The following is a 16,516-nucleotide window of genomic DNA, read 5'->3' as shown; positions in this document are numbered from 1 at the left end:
TGAGTTTTGTGGGTTTTTTTTTTTTTTCTTTTTTTTAGCAGAGAAAGATTTATTGCAGGGCCATGCAAGGAGAACAGGTAGCTCATGCCCACCCCACCCCCAAACCCCCAAATCTCCCGAAGGGTTTCAGCAAAGCATTTTTTAAATTGAAGTATAGTTGATTTACAATGTTGTGCTAATTTCTGCTGTCCAGCAAAGTGATTCAGTTATACATATAGCTACATCCTTTTTTTAATATTCTTTTCCATTATGGTTTATCCCAGGAGATTGAATGTAGTTCCCTGTGCTATACAGTAGGAACTTGTTGTTTATCTATTTTATATGTAATGGTTTGCATCTGCCAACCCCAAACTCCCAATCCATCCCTCTCCCACCTCCCCTACCCCTTGGCAACCACAAGCCTGTTCTCTGTGTCTGTGAGTCTGTTTCTGTTTTATAGATAAGTTCATTTGTGCCATATTTTAGATTCCACATGTAAATGATATCATATGGTTTTTGTCTTTATCTTTCTGATTTACTTCATTTAGTATGATCATGTCTAGGTCCATCCATGTTGCTGCAAATGGCATTATTTCATTCTTTTTTATGGCTGAGTAATATTCTATTGTATATATGTACTACATCTTCTTTATCCATTCCTCTGTCCATGGACATTTAGGTTGTTTTTATGTCTTGGTTATTGTGAATAGTGCCAGCAAACCATTTTTAAAGACCAGGCGTGGGAGGGGCATCCCAGGGTATGTGATTAGCTCGTACACAATTCTCTGATTGGTTGATGTTGAGTTTTGATTTCTGAGATGAATTCTGAGGGAAGAGTAGGAGATACTGACTAGATGGCCAGAGGCAGGCAAGACTGGACAAGTGCACACTAGCATCCATGCCTGTAATAAAAACTCACCATATGCTGTCCACAAAAACTATGCTGAAGGTAAAACCTACGATGCTTGGGGTGTGGACCACTTCCTTCCAGTGCACACCTGCTGACCCAGCTCCTTCTCTCCTTTGTTTCCACCTCAGAATACGCCACCAACAACCCCGACTTGCTGTTGGTCATCTTCCAAGTGACAGGTGTCAGCCTCCTGCCGCCGCTGGGCATCGCCATTGCCGTCATCGTCACCTTCTACTGCTACCGCGTCCACCGGCAGCAGAAGCTGAGCCCGGCCTGGGACTCGGGCAAGCCGCGCAAGCTGATGGAGTTCAGTGAGCACCTGGCCATCATCCTGGAGGATGACCGCTCTGACATCAGCTCCACCTGCGCCAACAACATCAATCACAACACGGAGTTGCTGCCCATTGAGCTGGACACCCTGGTGGGCAAAGGGCGCTTCGCCGAGGTCTACAAGGCCAAGTTGAGGCAGAACACGTCTGAGCAGTTTGAGACCGTGGCCGTCAAGATCTTCCCCTATGAAGAATATGCCTCCTGGAAGACGGAGAAGGACATCTTCTCGGACATCAACCTCAAGCACGAGAACATCCTGCAGTTCCTGACAGCTGAGGAGCGCAAGACGGAGCTGGGCAAGCAGTACTGGCTGATCACCGCCTTCCACGCCAAGGGCAACCTGCAGGAGTACCTGACGCGCCACGTCATCAGCTGGGAGGACCTGCGCAGGCTGGGCGGCTCGCTGGCCCGTGGCATCGCGCACCTGCACAGCGACCACACGCTGTGCGGCCGACCCAAGATGCCCATCGTGCACAGGGACCTCAAGAGCTCCAACATCCTGGTCAAGGGAGACCTCACCTGCTGCCTCTGTGACTTCGGCCTCTCCCTGCGGCTGGACCCCACTCTGTCTGTGGATGACCTGGCCAACAGTGGGCAGGTAGGGCAGCCCCGGCCCCCTTGGGCCCCTCCCCTTGCTACTGGCACTCCTCCCTCTCATCTCCATCAGGCCTGCACTCTGACACTGGTCCAGGGAATCCAGTTAATCCTGAGTGCACCCCGCTCTCATGCCAGGGTACCTCTGCCAACTAGCAGCATTTCTCTCCCTGGTTCTGTAGATCCTTACCAGCTTAGACCAGGCATTTCTCCTTGAGTCAGTCCTCATTTCTCTTCCATTTGGACATTATTTTCCTTTGCTTCGAACACTGCTAGTACTGTATCTCTATCTTTTTCCTGTATCTCTTATCTTTATCTTAGGGTTGTACTCAGCCCTTGCTACTCTGTACTCTTGGTCCTTATATTGGTTTTTTTTGGTTTTGGTTTTTTTGGTTTTTTTTTTTTTTTTTTTTTTTTTTTTACCATTTTAGAAGGCAGTCTCCTTGAAGTCCAAATCCACATCTATTTGGTCACATCCATCACAAGGCCTTGAACAGGGAAAGTGACCAATAAGTATTTGTAGAGTGAGTGACGGACTGGGTGAAGGAAGAGTTCCTCTTCTGAAGCATCTCACAGATTAAAATTGAAACCTTTTTGGTTAAGGAGCTATTAGATACTAACATTACCGTCATTCTCTATGTTTCACATGCCAGAAGCTTGGCTGTGGATTAGAGTGAAGTGTTGAGAGCACCGTTGTTTCCTCTAACCAGGCTGAGGGGAGTGCTTTTGAAGCATCTAGTCACTGCACAGGCAGCTCTCCGGGTCCATGGCCACACATCCAAGTGTAGAGATAAACATGTTGAAACATGGACAGATTACTGTGCCAGGGTAACAAGTCATGCAATGACCTATTAAAAAGAAAAATTTCTTCTAATGCATGCCAGTAAGAAGCGTTATTTGGGGTGATATTATCAACTCACTTGACATTCCCTGGATCCTTGGGAAGGTAGGATTTCATTGTCATTTAGTCAGTCTATACAAGCTGCATTATCAAACATTCAAGTGATTTTTTTTCCCCAGAAGCATTTCTTCTGTGTTCCTATGTATCGCAGTGTTTTCATACTACCAGTCATCGTTCAAATAAAACTACATAGCATGCCCATCAAAATTATAAAATGACTAGGTTTGGGCTCTTAATGGTAATACTTTCATACAATTCAATTTAGCAGAGATTTTATGTAATTATACGACATTCTCGGCACACTAGAATGTGCCATGGGGTAAACAAAGAAGATTAAGACAATTCTCAAGCGACAAAAAATTAATGGCAATTATTATTTCACCACAAATCTTGGAGTTACAAGGGTGAAAAAATATTTAATTTGCAAAAACAAAAATCAACATCAAAAATATCACTGATGTGGTCACTCAGGTTCAAGGATGTTATTGTATACATGATATGATGACATATGTCACGGGGCTAAACAAAGCAGCTCTGGGTTTTGGCATTTCTTTATTGTGGCTTTTTTTTTTGTTGTTATATTCATTAAAGGATTTTCAGGGAGAGAACACCTATTTTAAAAAAAATCATTACATAAGCTGTACCTTTCTGTGCAGGTCTTGTTACTTTAAAAAGCATTGTGCTTTTTAAAGGTCCACTACCCGTGTAGGTGACAAACATCGGCTATATTTTGAAAATAGGTATGCAGCTGGAATTCAGTGATGGGCCTCAATGTCTGTTTTTGCTTTAGGTGGGAACAGCGAGATACATGGCTCCAGAGGTCCTAGAGTCCAGGATGAATCTGGAGAATGTCGAGTCCTTCAAGCAGACAGATGTCTACTCCATGGCCCTGGTGCTCTGGGAGATGACGTCTCGCTGCAGCGCAGTGGGAGGTAGGCATGGACACCGTCGTGGTGCAGTGGTGCCTCACGTGCCTTCGAGCACTATGTCGTGCTCTTTGCTTCCACGTGGTTCCAGGGATACAGAGTGCTCATTGAGAGCTGGTAGGACACAGCTATTCCAGAACGATCCGGAATGGTGCTAAAAAGCCTAGGCTTTATAGCTGAAAGCCAGGTTTGGAGCATAAAGCATTTTATCTCCTTTCCTGAAGTTTATAATTACTTTTCTCTTGACCCATCACGCCACAGATATTTACATATCTGGCAAGAGATGAACACTAGTAATATTTATAAGAATTATTTCTGCTTATCAAATGGGTACCATGATTCAGAAAAGTATCTGACTTTTGTTTCTTTTTGTATTTTAAGGTTTTTCAGAATTATATGGTACAGGAACTGGATTTGACTCAAAATTTACTTTTATGGACATAACTTTCCTTTGTTGAACAAAACAAGCAAAATGGTTTGACATATTTGTTTAGATTTTGAAAAATCTAATGGAGAGAGGTTATTGAGGAATGCAGTATTCTTCAGGGGTACGGGGGGATGTCATCGTTTTAGAGAGCACTGTCCCCTGATCTTCTTGGAGATGGGACTGGCTAATGTCCACATCACTTTATCCTTTTCTGACCCTTCTCTCAGTGGTTTCCGTCAGGGTCTTAGGTCTCACCTTAGAAAACTGATGTATCCCAACCTGGTCCTGGCTAGATGCTAAGTCAAGCCAAGCTAACAATTTTAACCCTTTGTTTTGTAATAATGTTAGACACACAGAATCACTGCGTGAGTAGCACAGGGAGTTCCCATACGCTCTTCACCCAGCTTCCCCTTGTGCTAACACCTTACCTAAACCAAGCACAGCTGCGGAAGATTGGACATTGACATTGGTACCATGTCTTTAATTAATCTATAGGACTAACTTGTATTTCCAAGCCCCTAGTAATGGGGAACAGGATCCACTCCAGGATTCCATGTTACCTTAGTGTCCAGGCCACCTCAGTCTCCTTTGATGTGTGATGGTTGCTCAATCTGTGTTTCTTTCGTGACCTTGACACTTGGGAAGAATTCAGACCAGGTATTTTATAGACTGTCTGTCACTTTGGGTTTCTCTGATGTTTTCTCATGATTAGATTGAGGTTGTGCATTTTTAGGCAAGAACACCACAGAAATGATGTTGAGCCCTACTCAGGGTGTCACGTGCGGGTGGAGATGCCAGTGTGCTGTCCAATCTCATCATGTGGTGAAGGTGTCTCCACATTTCTCCCTGTAAAGACTACCTTTTCCATTTGTAATTAATACAAATCTTGTGGGAAGGCACTTTGACCTGTTTCTACTAAACACTTGTTTAGTAAGGAGACTAGACCTGTTTTTTTACCATTATTTTACCTGCTAATTCTAGGGTCCATCAGTAGTTCTTGCCAGCTACAATTATTACTGTAATATTTGCCTAATGGTGATTTTTTTATTTTTCTTATCCCTTCTACATTTATTCATAGATGTTCTGCTTACAAAATATCCTTTCTCTCACCAGCCCCTTTTATTTATTCATTTTACTATGTATTTATATGAGTGTGAAGTTGTGGATATATATCTTATTCTATGGGTATTTAATATTACCAATATTTATTTTGTCGCTTAGATTTAACAGCTTTGGTCACTGGGCCAAACTACCTAGCATTTTGCTCCAGGTGGATCTGGTTGGCACCATTTCCTGCTCTGATAATTCCTCCTTTTGAGAACTTTCTTAGCTGACTCTCTAGGATGGGTCCTGCTGGGAGCCTTGCTGTCCCATCACCTGTTTCCCTGGGTCCTTGCATGGTGATGGCACTTCTTGTCTGGCTGACCCTGTTATTTTCTGGTTTCCTGCCTGAGATGTCTTCCCCCATAGCACTTCCAAAAGTAACAGTTTTTTCTTGCACAGTGAAATTTGTTTAATCAAGTTTCAGCCACTGAGAATCAATTTGTGCTTGAAAGCTTTGACAGCTCGAAAATGAATCCTTAGACCAGACCAGTGTGAGTTGTGTCAGAAGAGATGATGATGCTGTTGTCATCGTCTCAGAATAAATTTACCTCATTTTCGGTATCTCTCTTATCCTTTCAAGCCCCGTCATTCTATAAACGTGAGCTGGAGACTGTGTCCCTGTCTTCCCCTCTGGCAGTGCCGCCAGCTTCTTAAGGCCCGATGTGAGCTCCCTGCTTCCATGGTTATCAATGCCTGACGCCCTTTCCTGTGGATATTTGCTGAGTGTGGAAGAATTCAGGCTAACGGGGAAGAACCGAGTTCACCAGCTTTTACAAGGTCTAAAAACGGATACAGTATAAATAAGTTTTCCCAAGGAAGGAACAGGGTCCCATTTGTTCAGCAAGCCTCAAAAAACCTTTCATAACCTTTAGGATAAGAACAGACAGCTTTAGGGAACCGGAAAGAGGCCATCCCGGTTTTCATTTTGTTTGATCTTAAGCCCACAGTACTGTTCCTCCCATCTCCGCTCAGGCTGCAAAAATCAAAGTTCTTTGTCTATCCTCACTTTTGTCCAGCAGACAGCCCTTCACTTGATTAAGTGCATGAACTCATGTATTAAACCCTTTCTTTTGCCTTCTTTTAAAAGTACTGTTTTTTTCTGTTTTGTTTTCTGTTTTTTTGTGTCTGTGCTTCAAAAACCACGAAGGCAGATTTTCAGCCTAGTCTTAATTACAGAGACTTTTATATTTAAAGAGCCACTTAGAGGGTACCTTGAAGTTAGTACCTCCTAAGGGAAGTTAGGGTGTGTTCCCTCTAACCTGTTGTACAAACACAGATGGAAGGACAAGTATTTCCATGAAGAAGCTTGCTGTCTACTGATGAAACAGACTTTTTTTTTTCTCCTTTACTTTTAAAAGCTTTGCACATTCAGACACATTTCTTACCTTACACATAAAATAGACAATATTCCTCTAGTTCATATTACACTTTAATTTATACAGAGAGAGGGCAGGATATAAAAGGGCTTTTCTGAAGCTTAAACTTCTTTCTGTGACTTGAAAATACAGCATATGTAATTACTATTTTTCACGGACAGTCTCATTTCAGAAAAGGAAATGTGGAAAATGCTTACCTCAGTGTGATGAGTTATAGATTGATATTTTATTTCACAATATAGATCCACTGATATTCTCTCCCATTTATTCTGAGTAGCAGGACATCTAACTGAATGAAGCAGGAGACTAGGCATCAAAGGACGGTCTTGCAGGAGGAGAAGGTGAAATCTCAGCTTTCCTGACTCGAGTGACTCTGTTCTATTCTCAGGGCTGAGCCCAAACTCTTGGCATGGATGCCCCGCAGGCCTCGCCTGCTTCTCTCTGTGTTTATCACAGGTCTTAGTGCTAGGCTTTGTCTCGTACTATTTACTGGGCCTGGAACACTGAAGGAGACTTTTTTACAGGCGAGGCAGGGGACAAGAGACTGAGTGCCCAGATTGGCTAAAGGGAGTTCAACAGTAGGGTCAGGCAAGGAGGGTTAGGTCAGCTCTCAAAGGAACAATGAGGCTCCAAAGTATCCTCTCTGTGCAAGAAGTACAGAGGAAACACAAACAAGAGACAACACAACGCTGGAGAAGCCGCACTCTCCTCAGATGAGAAAATGCAGAGGTGGTAATAGCACTCTTTGGAAGCCAGCTGGTCCAGCTCCCTTACCACAAGATTCCACCTAGGAGCTCAAGAAATGGGTTGTCATAAATGAAGAGAGTCGTCAAAAGGGAAAGACTTTCTGGTAGAAGTAGGTTTGGTCCAGATGAAGAAGGCCACCGAGAAACGATAACTGCTGTTACATAAGCAATTGCTTCATGGAACAACTCATTCCATCTACCAAGGACTTTTTGAAGGGTGTGCTGTTACTAGCTCCATTTTACATATGGGAAAACTGAGGTCTTAGGAGGTGGGAAGGTTGTGGAGACAAGCATCAGAGCCCTGTTGTCTGGCTCTGGCCCACAGGCCCTAACCTTCCTAGTACAGTGTTGGCCTGACCAATGGAGAGCATGTATAGCCCATGGCAGCTAGGACTACCATTATTATTTTTACAGAAGGGGGTAGTCAGTGCTACTCTGTGTATTGTGGCCTTTGACTCGAAGCCTTTCTGGAAGCTTCTGGCAAGACAGTCACACACTTGGGGAACATTCAGTGATGGCCTCACTTCTGAACATTTCCAGTGGTTGACTTTCCTCTCACCTCTGGGTAAGTCTCTGTTAAAAGAATCCCAAGGCTATTAAGTGCTGTAGTGTGTTACAGCCTCAGTGCCTTGAAGTCTGAGATAACTTCCTTATCCTTATTTCTCTGAAGATATATCTATTCATTCTTTCATTCACTAAACCAATATTTATTGAGTACCTACTGCATGGAAGGCATTACTCAAAGTGCTGAGGGTACAGAGACTCTCAGGAGATGGCAGAGTAGAAGGATGTGAGCTCACCCCCCTCACAAAAACACCAAAATCACAACTAACTGCTGAACAAACATCGATAAAAAAATGCTGGAGGCTACCAAAAAAGATATACTACATCCAAAGACAAAGAAGCCACAACAAGACGGTAGGAGGGATGCAATCGTGATAAAATCAAATCCCATACCCATCGGGTGGGCAACACACAAACTAGAAAATAATTATATGGCAGAAGTTCTCCCACACGAGTGAAAGTTCTGAGCACCACATCAGGCTCCCCAGCCTGGGGGTCTGGCATCAGGAGCCCCCAGAGCATCTGCTCTGAAGGCCAGTGGGGTTTGATTGCAGGAATTCCACAGGAATGGGGAAAACAGAAACTCCACTCTTGGAGGGTGCACACAAGGTTTCGTGCACATCAGGACCCAGGGGAAAAAGCAGTGACCTCATGAGAGCCTGGGCCAAACCTACCTGCTATTATTAGAGGGTCTCCTGTGCAGGTAGGGTGTGGCTCTGGCTCACTTCGGGGACAGAGACACTGGTGGCAGTAGTTCTGGTGAGTATTCATTGGCGTGAGCCCTCCTGGAGGCCACCATTTTCTCACCAAGACCTGGCCCCACCCAACAGCCTGTAGGCTCCAATGCTGGGACACCTCAGGACAAACAAACAACAGGGTGGGGACACAGCCCCACCCATCAGCAGAAAAGCTGTCTAAAATCTTCCTGAGCCCATAGCTTCCTGCTAAACACACCCCTTGACAAAAGCCTGCCCACCAGAGGGACAAGACCCAGCTCCAGCCACCAGTGGGCAGGTACCAGTCCCTCCCACCAGGAAGCTGGCACAAGCCCATTGAACCAGCCTTATCCACCAGGGGCAGACAGCAGAAGCAAGAAGAAATAAAACCCTGCAGCCTGTGGAACAGAAACCACAATCACAGAAAGTTACACAAAGAGATGGCAGATGAATATGTCCCAGATGAAGGAACAAGATACCCCGGGAGAACAACTAAGTAAAGTGAAGATAGGCAATCTACCTAAAAAAGAATTTTCATACACCACAATCAAGTGGGATTTATCTCAGGGATACAAGAATTTTTCAATATCTGCAAATCAATCAGTATGGTACACCACAATAATAATTTAAAGAATAAAAACCATATGATCATCTCAATAGATGTAGAAAAGCTTTGGACAAAATTCAACACCAATTTATGATGAAAACTCTCCAGAAGGTGGGCATAGAGGAAACATACGTCAACATAGTTAAGGCCGTATATGACAAACCTACAGCTAATATCATGCTCTGAGGAAATGCTTTCAGCTTTTCACTGTTAAGATCAGGAACAAGACAAGGATGTCCACTCACCACTTTTATTCACCATAGTTTTGGAAGTTCTAGCCATGGCAATCAGAGCTGAAAAAGAAATAAAAAGAATCTACATTAGAAAAGAAGGAAAACTATCACTGTTTGCAAATAACATGATACTATACATAGAAAATCCTAAAGATGTTACCAGAAGACTACTAGAGCTCATCAATGTATTTGGTAAAGTTGCAGGATACAAAATTAATACACAGAAATCTGTTGCATTCCTATACACTAACAACAAAAGGTCAGAAAGAGAAATTAAGGAAACAATCCCATTTACCATCGCATCAAAAATAATAAAATACCTAGGAATAAACTTACCTAAGGAGGCAAAAGACCTGTATTCAAGAAACTAAGATGGTGATGAAATAACTCAAAGATGACACATACAGATGGAAAGATATACCATGTTCTTGGATTGGAAGAATCAATATTGTCAAAATGACTGTACTGCCCAAGGCAATCTACAGATTCAATGCAGTCCCTATCAAATTACCAATGGCATTTTTCACAGAACTGGAACAAAAGATCTTAAAATTTGTATGGAGATACAAAAGGCCCTGAATAGCCAAAGCAATCTTGAAAAAGAAAAACAGAGCCAGAGGAATCAGGCTCCCTGACTTCAGACTATACTATAAAGCTCCAGTCATCAAAACAGTATGGTACTAGCACAAAACCAGAAATATAGGTCAATGGAACAGGATAGAAAGCCCAGAAATGAAACCACACACCTGTGGTCAATTAATGTACAACAAAGGAGGCAAGACTATACAATGGAGAAAAGACAGTCTCTTCAATAAGTGGTGCTGGGTAAACTGGAATGCTACATGTAAAAGAATGAAATTAGAACATTCTTTAACACCAAAAATAAACTCAAAATGGATTAAAAACCTAAATGTAAGACTGTACACTATAAAACTCTTAGAGGAAAACATAGGGAGAACAGTCTCTGACATAAATTGCAGCAATATCTTTTTTGATCCGTCTCCTAGAGTAATGGAAATAAAAACAAAAATAAACAAATAGGACCTAATTAAACTCAAAAGCTTTTGCACAGCAGAAGAGAACATAAACAAAATGAAAAGACAACCCACAGAATGGGAGAAAATATTTGCAAACGATGCGATCGACAGGGATTAATCTCCAAAATATACAAGCAGCTCATGCAGCTCAATATCCAAAAAAAAAAAAAAAAAACCCAATCAAAAAAATGGGCAAAAGATCCTAAATAGACATTTCTCCAAAGAAGACATACAGATGGCGAAGAGGCACATGAAAAGATATTCAGCATTACTAATTATTAGAGAAGTGCAGATCAAAACTACAATGAGATATCACTTCACACCAGTCAGAATGGCCATCACCAAAAAGTCTACAAACAATAAATGTTGGAGAGGGTGTGGAGAAAAGGGAACCCTCTTGCAGTGCTGGTGGGAATGTAAATTGGTGCAGCCACTATGGAGACCAGTATGGAGGTTCCTTACAAAACTAAAAATAGAGCTGTCATATGATCCAGCAATCCCACTCCTGGGCATATATCCAGGGAAAACCATGGGTCAAAAGGATACGTGTACCCCAATGTTCATTGTAGCGCTGTTTATAATAATCAAGACACAGAAGTAACCTAAATGTCCATCAACAGATGAATGGATAAAGAAGATGTGGTACATATATACAATTGAATATTACTCAGCCATTAAAAAGAATGAAATAATGCCATTTGCAGCAACATGGGTGGACCTGGAGCTTATCATAGTAAATGAAGTAAGACAGAGAAAGACAAATATCCTATGATATTGCTTATATGTGGATTCTAAAAAAAATGATACAAATGAACTTATTTACAAAACAGAAACAGACTTAGAAAACACACTTATAGTTACCAAAGGAACAAGGCTGGCCGGCAGGGAGTGATAAATTGGGAGTTTGGGATTGACATATACACACTACTATATTTTAAATAGATCATCAACAAGGACCTGCTGTTGGCTCAATGGTTAAGAATCTGCCAAAGCAGGAGACACGGGTTTGAGCCCTGGTCCGGAAGATCCCACATGCTGTGGAGCAACTTAGCCCGTGTGCCACAACTACTGAGCCTGCGCTCTAGAGCCTGCGAGCCACAACTACTGAAGCCCGCACACCTAGAGCCCATGCTCCACAACAAGAGAAGCCACAGCAGTGAGAAGGCTGCGCACCACAACAAAGTGTAGCCCCTGCTCGCTGCAACTAGAGAAAGCCCGTGTGCAGCAACAAAGACCCAATGCAGCCAAAAATAAATTAATTAATTAATTAAAAAATAATAATAATACCTGAGAAATGTACAGTATGACCTCAAAGGAAAAAAAAAATACTAAGCACAGGGAACTCTGCTTAGTATTCTGAAATAACCTCTAAAGGAAAAGAATCTGAAAAAGAATAGATATATGTATATGTATAACTGAATCACTTTGCTGTACGCCTGAAACTAACACAAATTGTAAATCAACTGTAGTCCAATTTAAAATAAAAATTAAAAGAAAATGCTAAGGATGCAGCAGTAGGAAAAAAAAAGAGTCCCTGTCCTCAAGGGACTGGGTGTCTAATGAAGAACTACTATGCTAGAAAGACAAGTACTGCATGAATAGATATAAAATCATAACTTAAGGGCTGGGCTGGGTGTGTGTGTGATGATTGCAGAAAGAAAAACAAAACAGAGTTAGGGGATAGCTAATAACAGGGGTTGTTATTTCAGGCACTTGGGTCATCTGAAAGTACAGAAAAGAGAAACCAAGAAAATAGGTTTTTCAGAGTTGCTTGAGGAGGGAACAAATGGAAGGAGGTGGCCAGTGTGTTACTGTTTTGTAAAGAAGGAGGAAAGCCATGAACTCACCATCCCTCCAGGACAAATCAGGAGAGTTGTTCTCTTCTACAAAGAAGTCTCTGTCCTGGCTTTCAGCTTGTCTGGTGTCCATGCAAGTGTTTGCACCGTGTGTGGTGTGTGGGAAGCGGAGGAAGGTGGGTCCTTCAGGGCCCCCTCTGGGAGCAGAGCAGGCACAATATTCACGTCACCCCAGCCAACCGGGGCCCCCAGGCTGGCTGACTTCCAAATCCCTGGCCATGTCGGCCTTTGAATAGCAGCTGACACACAGCAGCCAGCTGAGCAAGTATTTTCACAAGAGGAGAAACACAACCCCAGCTTGCTGCAGCCTGTGAGGCAGACAAAACATGCAAAAGAATCGAAAGGAGGGAAGAAAAAAAAGAGGGGTGGGAGAGGAGTGAAGAGAGCCTGGGATTGCAGCCTTCATCTGCCTGCATTTCCAGGCAGGATAATTTGGAAGGAAGGCAGATATAAAAGTCAGGGTTGTGCTCAGGGGAAAACTGCCAACAACTTCACGGCTCTATGAAGTTGGAACCACGATCAAAACAGCAGCTGCAGACCAGATGCTGACTTTCAGGGAGTGAGCATCTCCGCTGCCTGGGTCCCCTCTGAGCTCCAGAGCCGGAGACCGCAGACTTTTTCTCCTGAGAGCCTCCAGCCAGACAAAGAGATGCTGTGGGGCCGGGATGGGGCGGTGGCCCTCAGTGAAAGGACTGAGGGGAGGACGGGATGGGGGTGGGAAGAAGAGCAGAGAGATCTAAAAGTTTCTTAGAACAGAGGCTGTGTGAGGCCCTCAAGGAAACCCCAAGGTCCCTGTTGCGCCTGTAGGGAGGCAGCCAGCTGAGGCCCGAGAGGGAGCCTGGTCCCAGCAGGTGGTCCTGCCATGGTGAGCGGGGCGTCTGCCTTGGGTTGGGTGCCTCGGGTCCTGGAACAGGAGCCCAAGCTGAGCGTTCTGCAGGAAAAAGAGGGCAGGAAAAGCCACAGAGAGAAGGAACAGGCAGTGAGTCAGGAAGGGGAGGGAGCTGATGAGCCCTGTGCTAGCAGGCAGGTCACCACGGGGACAACCAGAGCATGATCCCACTGGGGACCCTGGCAGTGCACAGAGCCCACGTGCACCTCAGCATCACACCCCCGGCTCAAGGAAGCCTGGTTTATCTTCCAACCCCCATCTGCTGCTGATTGAGGGCTGCCCTTGGGGCACGTTGGGAGGGTGGACCCAGTTGCCAGCCTGACCCTCTTGGACTTGAGCCAGCGTGGGTGCACAGCGCGAGTGCTGAGCGCTGTGGCCAGCGTCCTAGGGTAGTAAGCGTGCCCTCGGCCAGCATCCGTGGTTTGGCATATGCGGATCCAGCCACTCACGGATCTTGTACCGTGTTTACAGTCCACGGTTGCTTGAATCGTGGATGCAAAGCTCGCATATACAGAGGGGCAAATATGGGGCTTGTGCATCTGCAGATGTTGGTATCTGCCTCTGGTCCTGGAACCAACGCCCCATGAGTACCGAGGGAGGACTTTGTTAATGATGGCCAGCACTTGCGCTTTCTCTTGTTTTGTGGATACAGAAACTGAGGCACAAAGAGTTGATGTCTCTTTTCCAAGTCCTCATGTCTGGTTTATGATGGGTCTGGGGTAAACACAACAAATAATACCCCTACTTATGATGCATACCATTAGCACTTTTTTTAAAAAGTGCTAAACTCGATCTTACTCTCTAAGCTGTTTGCTTTTTTTTCTTAGAGGCATTTCCAAATTTTTTAAAAGATGTTATTTATTTTAAAAGATGGCACTCTCTGAACTAACCCCACTCATCTTTTGACTTGCTTTCTCTGCAGTTCTTCACATTATTTGATCAAAGGCACAAAAAGAAAAATGCAACAGTCTCATTTTTCTCCATCTCCACCACCATCAGCCTTATCCCAGGGGGAGCTCTGGAGCACAAATTGCACAGTAGTCATCTCCTCTAGAGGCAAGACAGACTGTTAGAACTTCCGTGTTGACCCAGCAATCCCACTACCGGGCATATACCCAGAGAAAAGGACACATGCACCCCAATATTCATTGCAGCACTATTTACAATAGTCAGGATATGGAAACAACCTAAATGTCCATCAACAGAGGAATAGATAAAGAAGATGTGGTACCTATATACAATGGAATACTACTCAGCCATAAAAATGAGTAAAATTGGGTCATTTGTAGAGACGTGGATGGACCTAGAGACTGTCATACAGAGTGAAGTAAGTCAGAGAAAAACAAATACCGTATATTAACGCATATATGTGGAATCTGAACAAATTGGTCTATACGATCTTATTTACAAAGCAGAAATAGAGACACAGATGTAGAGAACAAATGTATGGATACCAGGGGGGAAGTGGGGGGGATGAATTGGGAGATTGGGATTGACATACATACACTACTATGTATAAAACAGATAACTAATGAGAACCTGCTGTATAGCACAGGGAACTCTACTCAGTGCTCTGTGGTGACCTAAATGGGAAGGAAATCCAAAAAAGAGGGGATATATGTATATGTATAGCTGATTCATTTTGCTGTACAGTAGAAACTAACACAACATTGTAAAGCAATTATACCAATTAAAAAAAAAAAACAAACTCCTATATTAATTCGTTATTGGCTACAGACTGCCCTCCAGGCCAGGAAGCTCCCATCAACCAAGGGTAATTCTCCATAGAAGGGAGAAATTGTGAGCCCTTACAACTCAGCGTTTGCAGCACCTCGGGGCTGGTGTTCTTGGCTTGGTAAAGGGGGTCTAGGCAGGCTGCCAACCACATCTGCTATGGCAGCCTAAAGAGTTGGAAATGGAGAGTCAGTGGACTGATACATTGTCTAAGGAGCAGTTTATGTCATATGCAAATCATATTACATTACATTATATTATATTATATTATATTATATTATATTATACATACCTCAGGGCATGGCACTAAGAGAGCATCATTATTTGATTAGATTGAATTACAGGATAGCTCTGGAGGGGGACATGGAGGTCATCTAGTTCAGCCCATTCATTTTATAGAAAAGAAGATTTAGGTCAGAGTAAACCCCTACTGGGAACTTAGCTCTTGCTTGAATTCAAGCCAGCTCATATTTATTGAAAGCCTACTGTGTATAAGGCACAATTTCAGCAGACACAAAACTCAGCCTCTGCCTTAGGCCTTAGGAGTTTACAGTCCGGTAAAAGATAAGGGACTAGAAGAAAGAAATAAGGTGTATAAATACTATGCAAATCCAAGTTCAGATCTCACCCCAAGAGCAGTACAGACTTAAGTGTTATGGGCACTTGAAGGCAAATGCAGACACACAGAAGGATGGTCTGTGCTTGTCTCAAAGTGGTGGAGGAGGGGAGGCCTTCATCCCAACTAAGGAAAAAGAAAATACCCTGCCAGCTCTTCTAGTTGGGTGAGGCGGAAAAAGATAAATATGCAAGTAAGGTTCTGGGAAAGGGGGAAAATCAAATAAACAAGAACAAGCCATCTCTTTTCAAAATGTCATTTCGCCTTAAATGCTTCTTCAATTCTCAGCCTGGAAGGGCAAATTATTGAAAGTTTCACTCATTAAACAGGGTTATTTTGAAGTAAAGGCCAAAGGTCCTATTTATTTTGGAGGAAAATGGCGAATCCAGCCTACTTTTCCCTTTTGTCTCAGGCATGTTTCGGTACTGGAGTGATTTTATTTTCTAAATTGTCCTGTGATGCACTGACATGGGTATTGTCCCAGAGTTTATGCGTTGGCCACTTTGGACAGGATCTAAGATTAATTCATTCATTCGCTCAACAAAGCATTTATTGAGAGCCTGTTGTATGGGAGGCCCTGCTGTGTGTGCCAGGAATACAAGCATGAGAAAGGGACTCTGAACCTGCCTGCAGATGCTCACCGTCTGGTCGAGTGAGACAGATAAGCAGTGGCTGTACACCCTAAAATAGAACTCTGCCCCAGATGTCTAATAAAGAATGGCTCTGGGGAGATTCAAGGAAGCTTCTATAAAGATATCGACCCTAGAACATGAAGGGGGATCAAGATAGCAAAGTAGGAAGACCCTGAGCTAACCTCCCCCCATGAACATGTCAAAACTACCACTACATATAGAGCAGATCTCTCTGAGAATGACCTGAAGATTAGCAGATCAGCTTTTCTACAACAAAGACTATAAAGAAAGAACCACACAAAGTCAGGTAGGAGGCAAGGACAAGTGATCTTGTCCAGA

General features: G+C 43.5%; 1 protein-coding gene across 4 annotated transcripts in view; it reads left to right on the top strand.

Moving 5' to 3' along the window:
- The window catches only part of TGFBR2 (transforming growth factor beta receptor 2), a gene marked incomplete at its 3' end in the record, with an annotated part of 103,917 nt that overhangs the window by 73,499 nt on the left and 13,902 nt on the right, over positions 1-16,516 (top strand). For all 4 annotated transcript variants that reach the window (XM_079713830.1, XM_079713829.1, XM_079713828.1 and 1 more), the window contains 2 exons: positions 1,018-1,817; positions 3,505-3,646. In XM_079713830.1, the coding sequence (XP_079569956.1) occupies positions 1,018-1,817; positions 3,505-3,646 (942 nt within the window). The remainder of the gene's footprint in view (positions 1-1,017; positions 1,818-3,504; positions 3,647-16,516) is intronic.

Source organism: Hyperoodon ampullatus (assembly GCF_949752795.1).
Source record: "Hyperoodon ampullatus genome assembly, chromosome: 10".
Classification (NCBI taxonomy): Eukaryota; Metazoa; Chordata; class Mammalia; order Artiodactyla; family Ziphiidae; genus Hyperoodon; species Hyperoodon ampullatus.
Note: the sequence above shows the minus strand (reverse complement) of the source record. Positions and strands in the feature narration are given on the sequence as shown.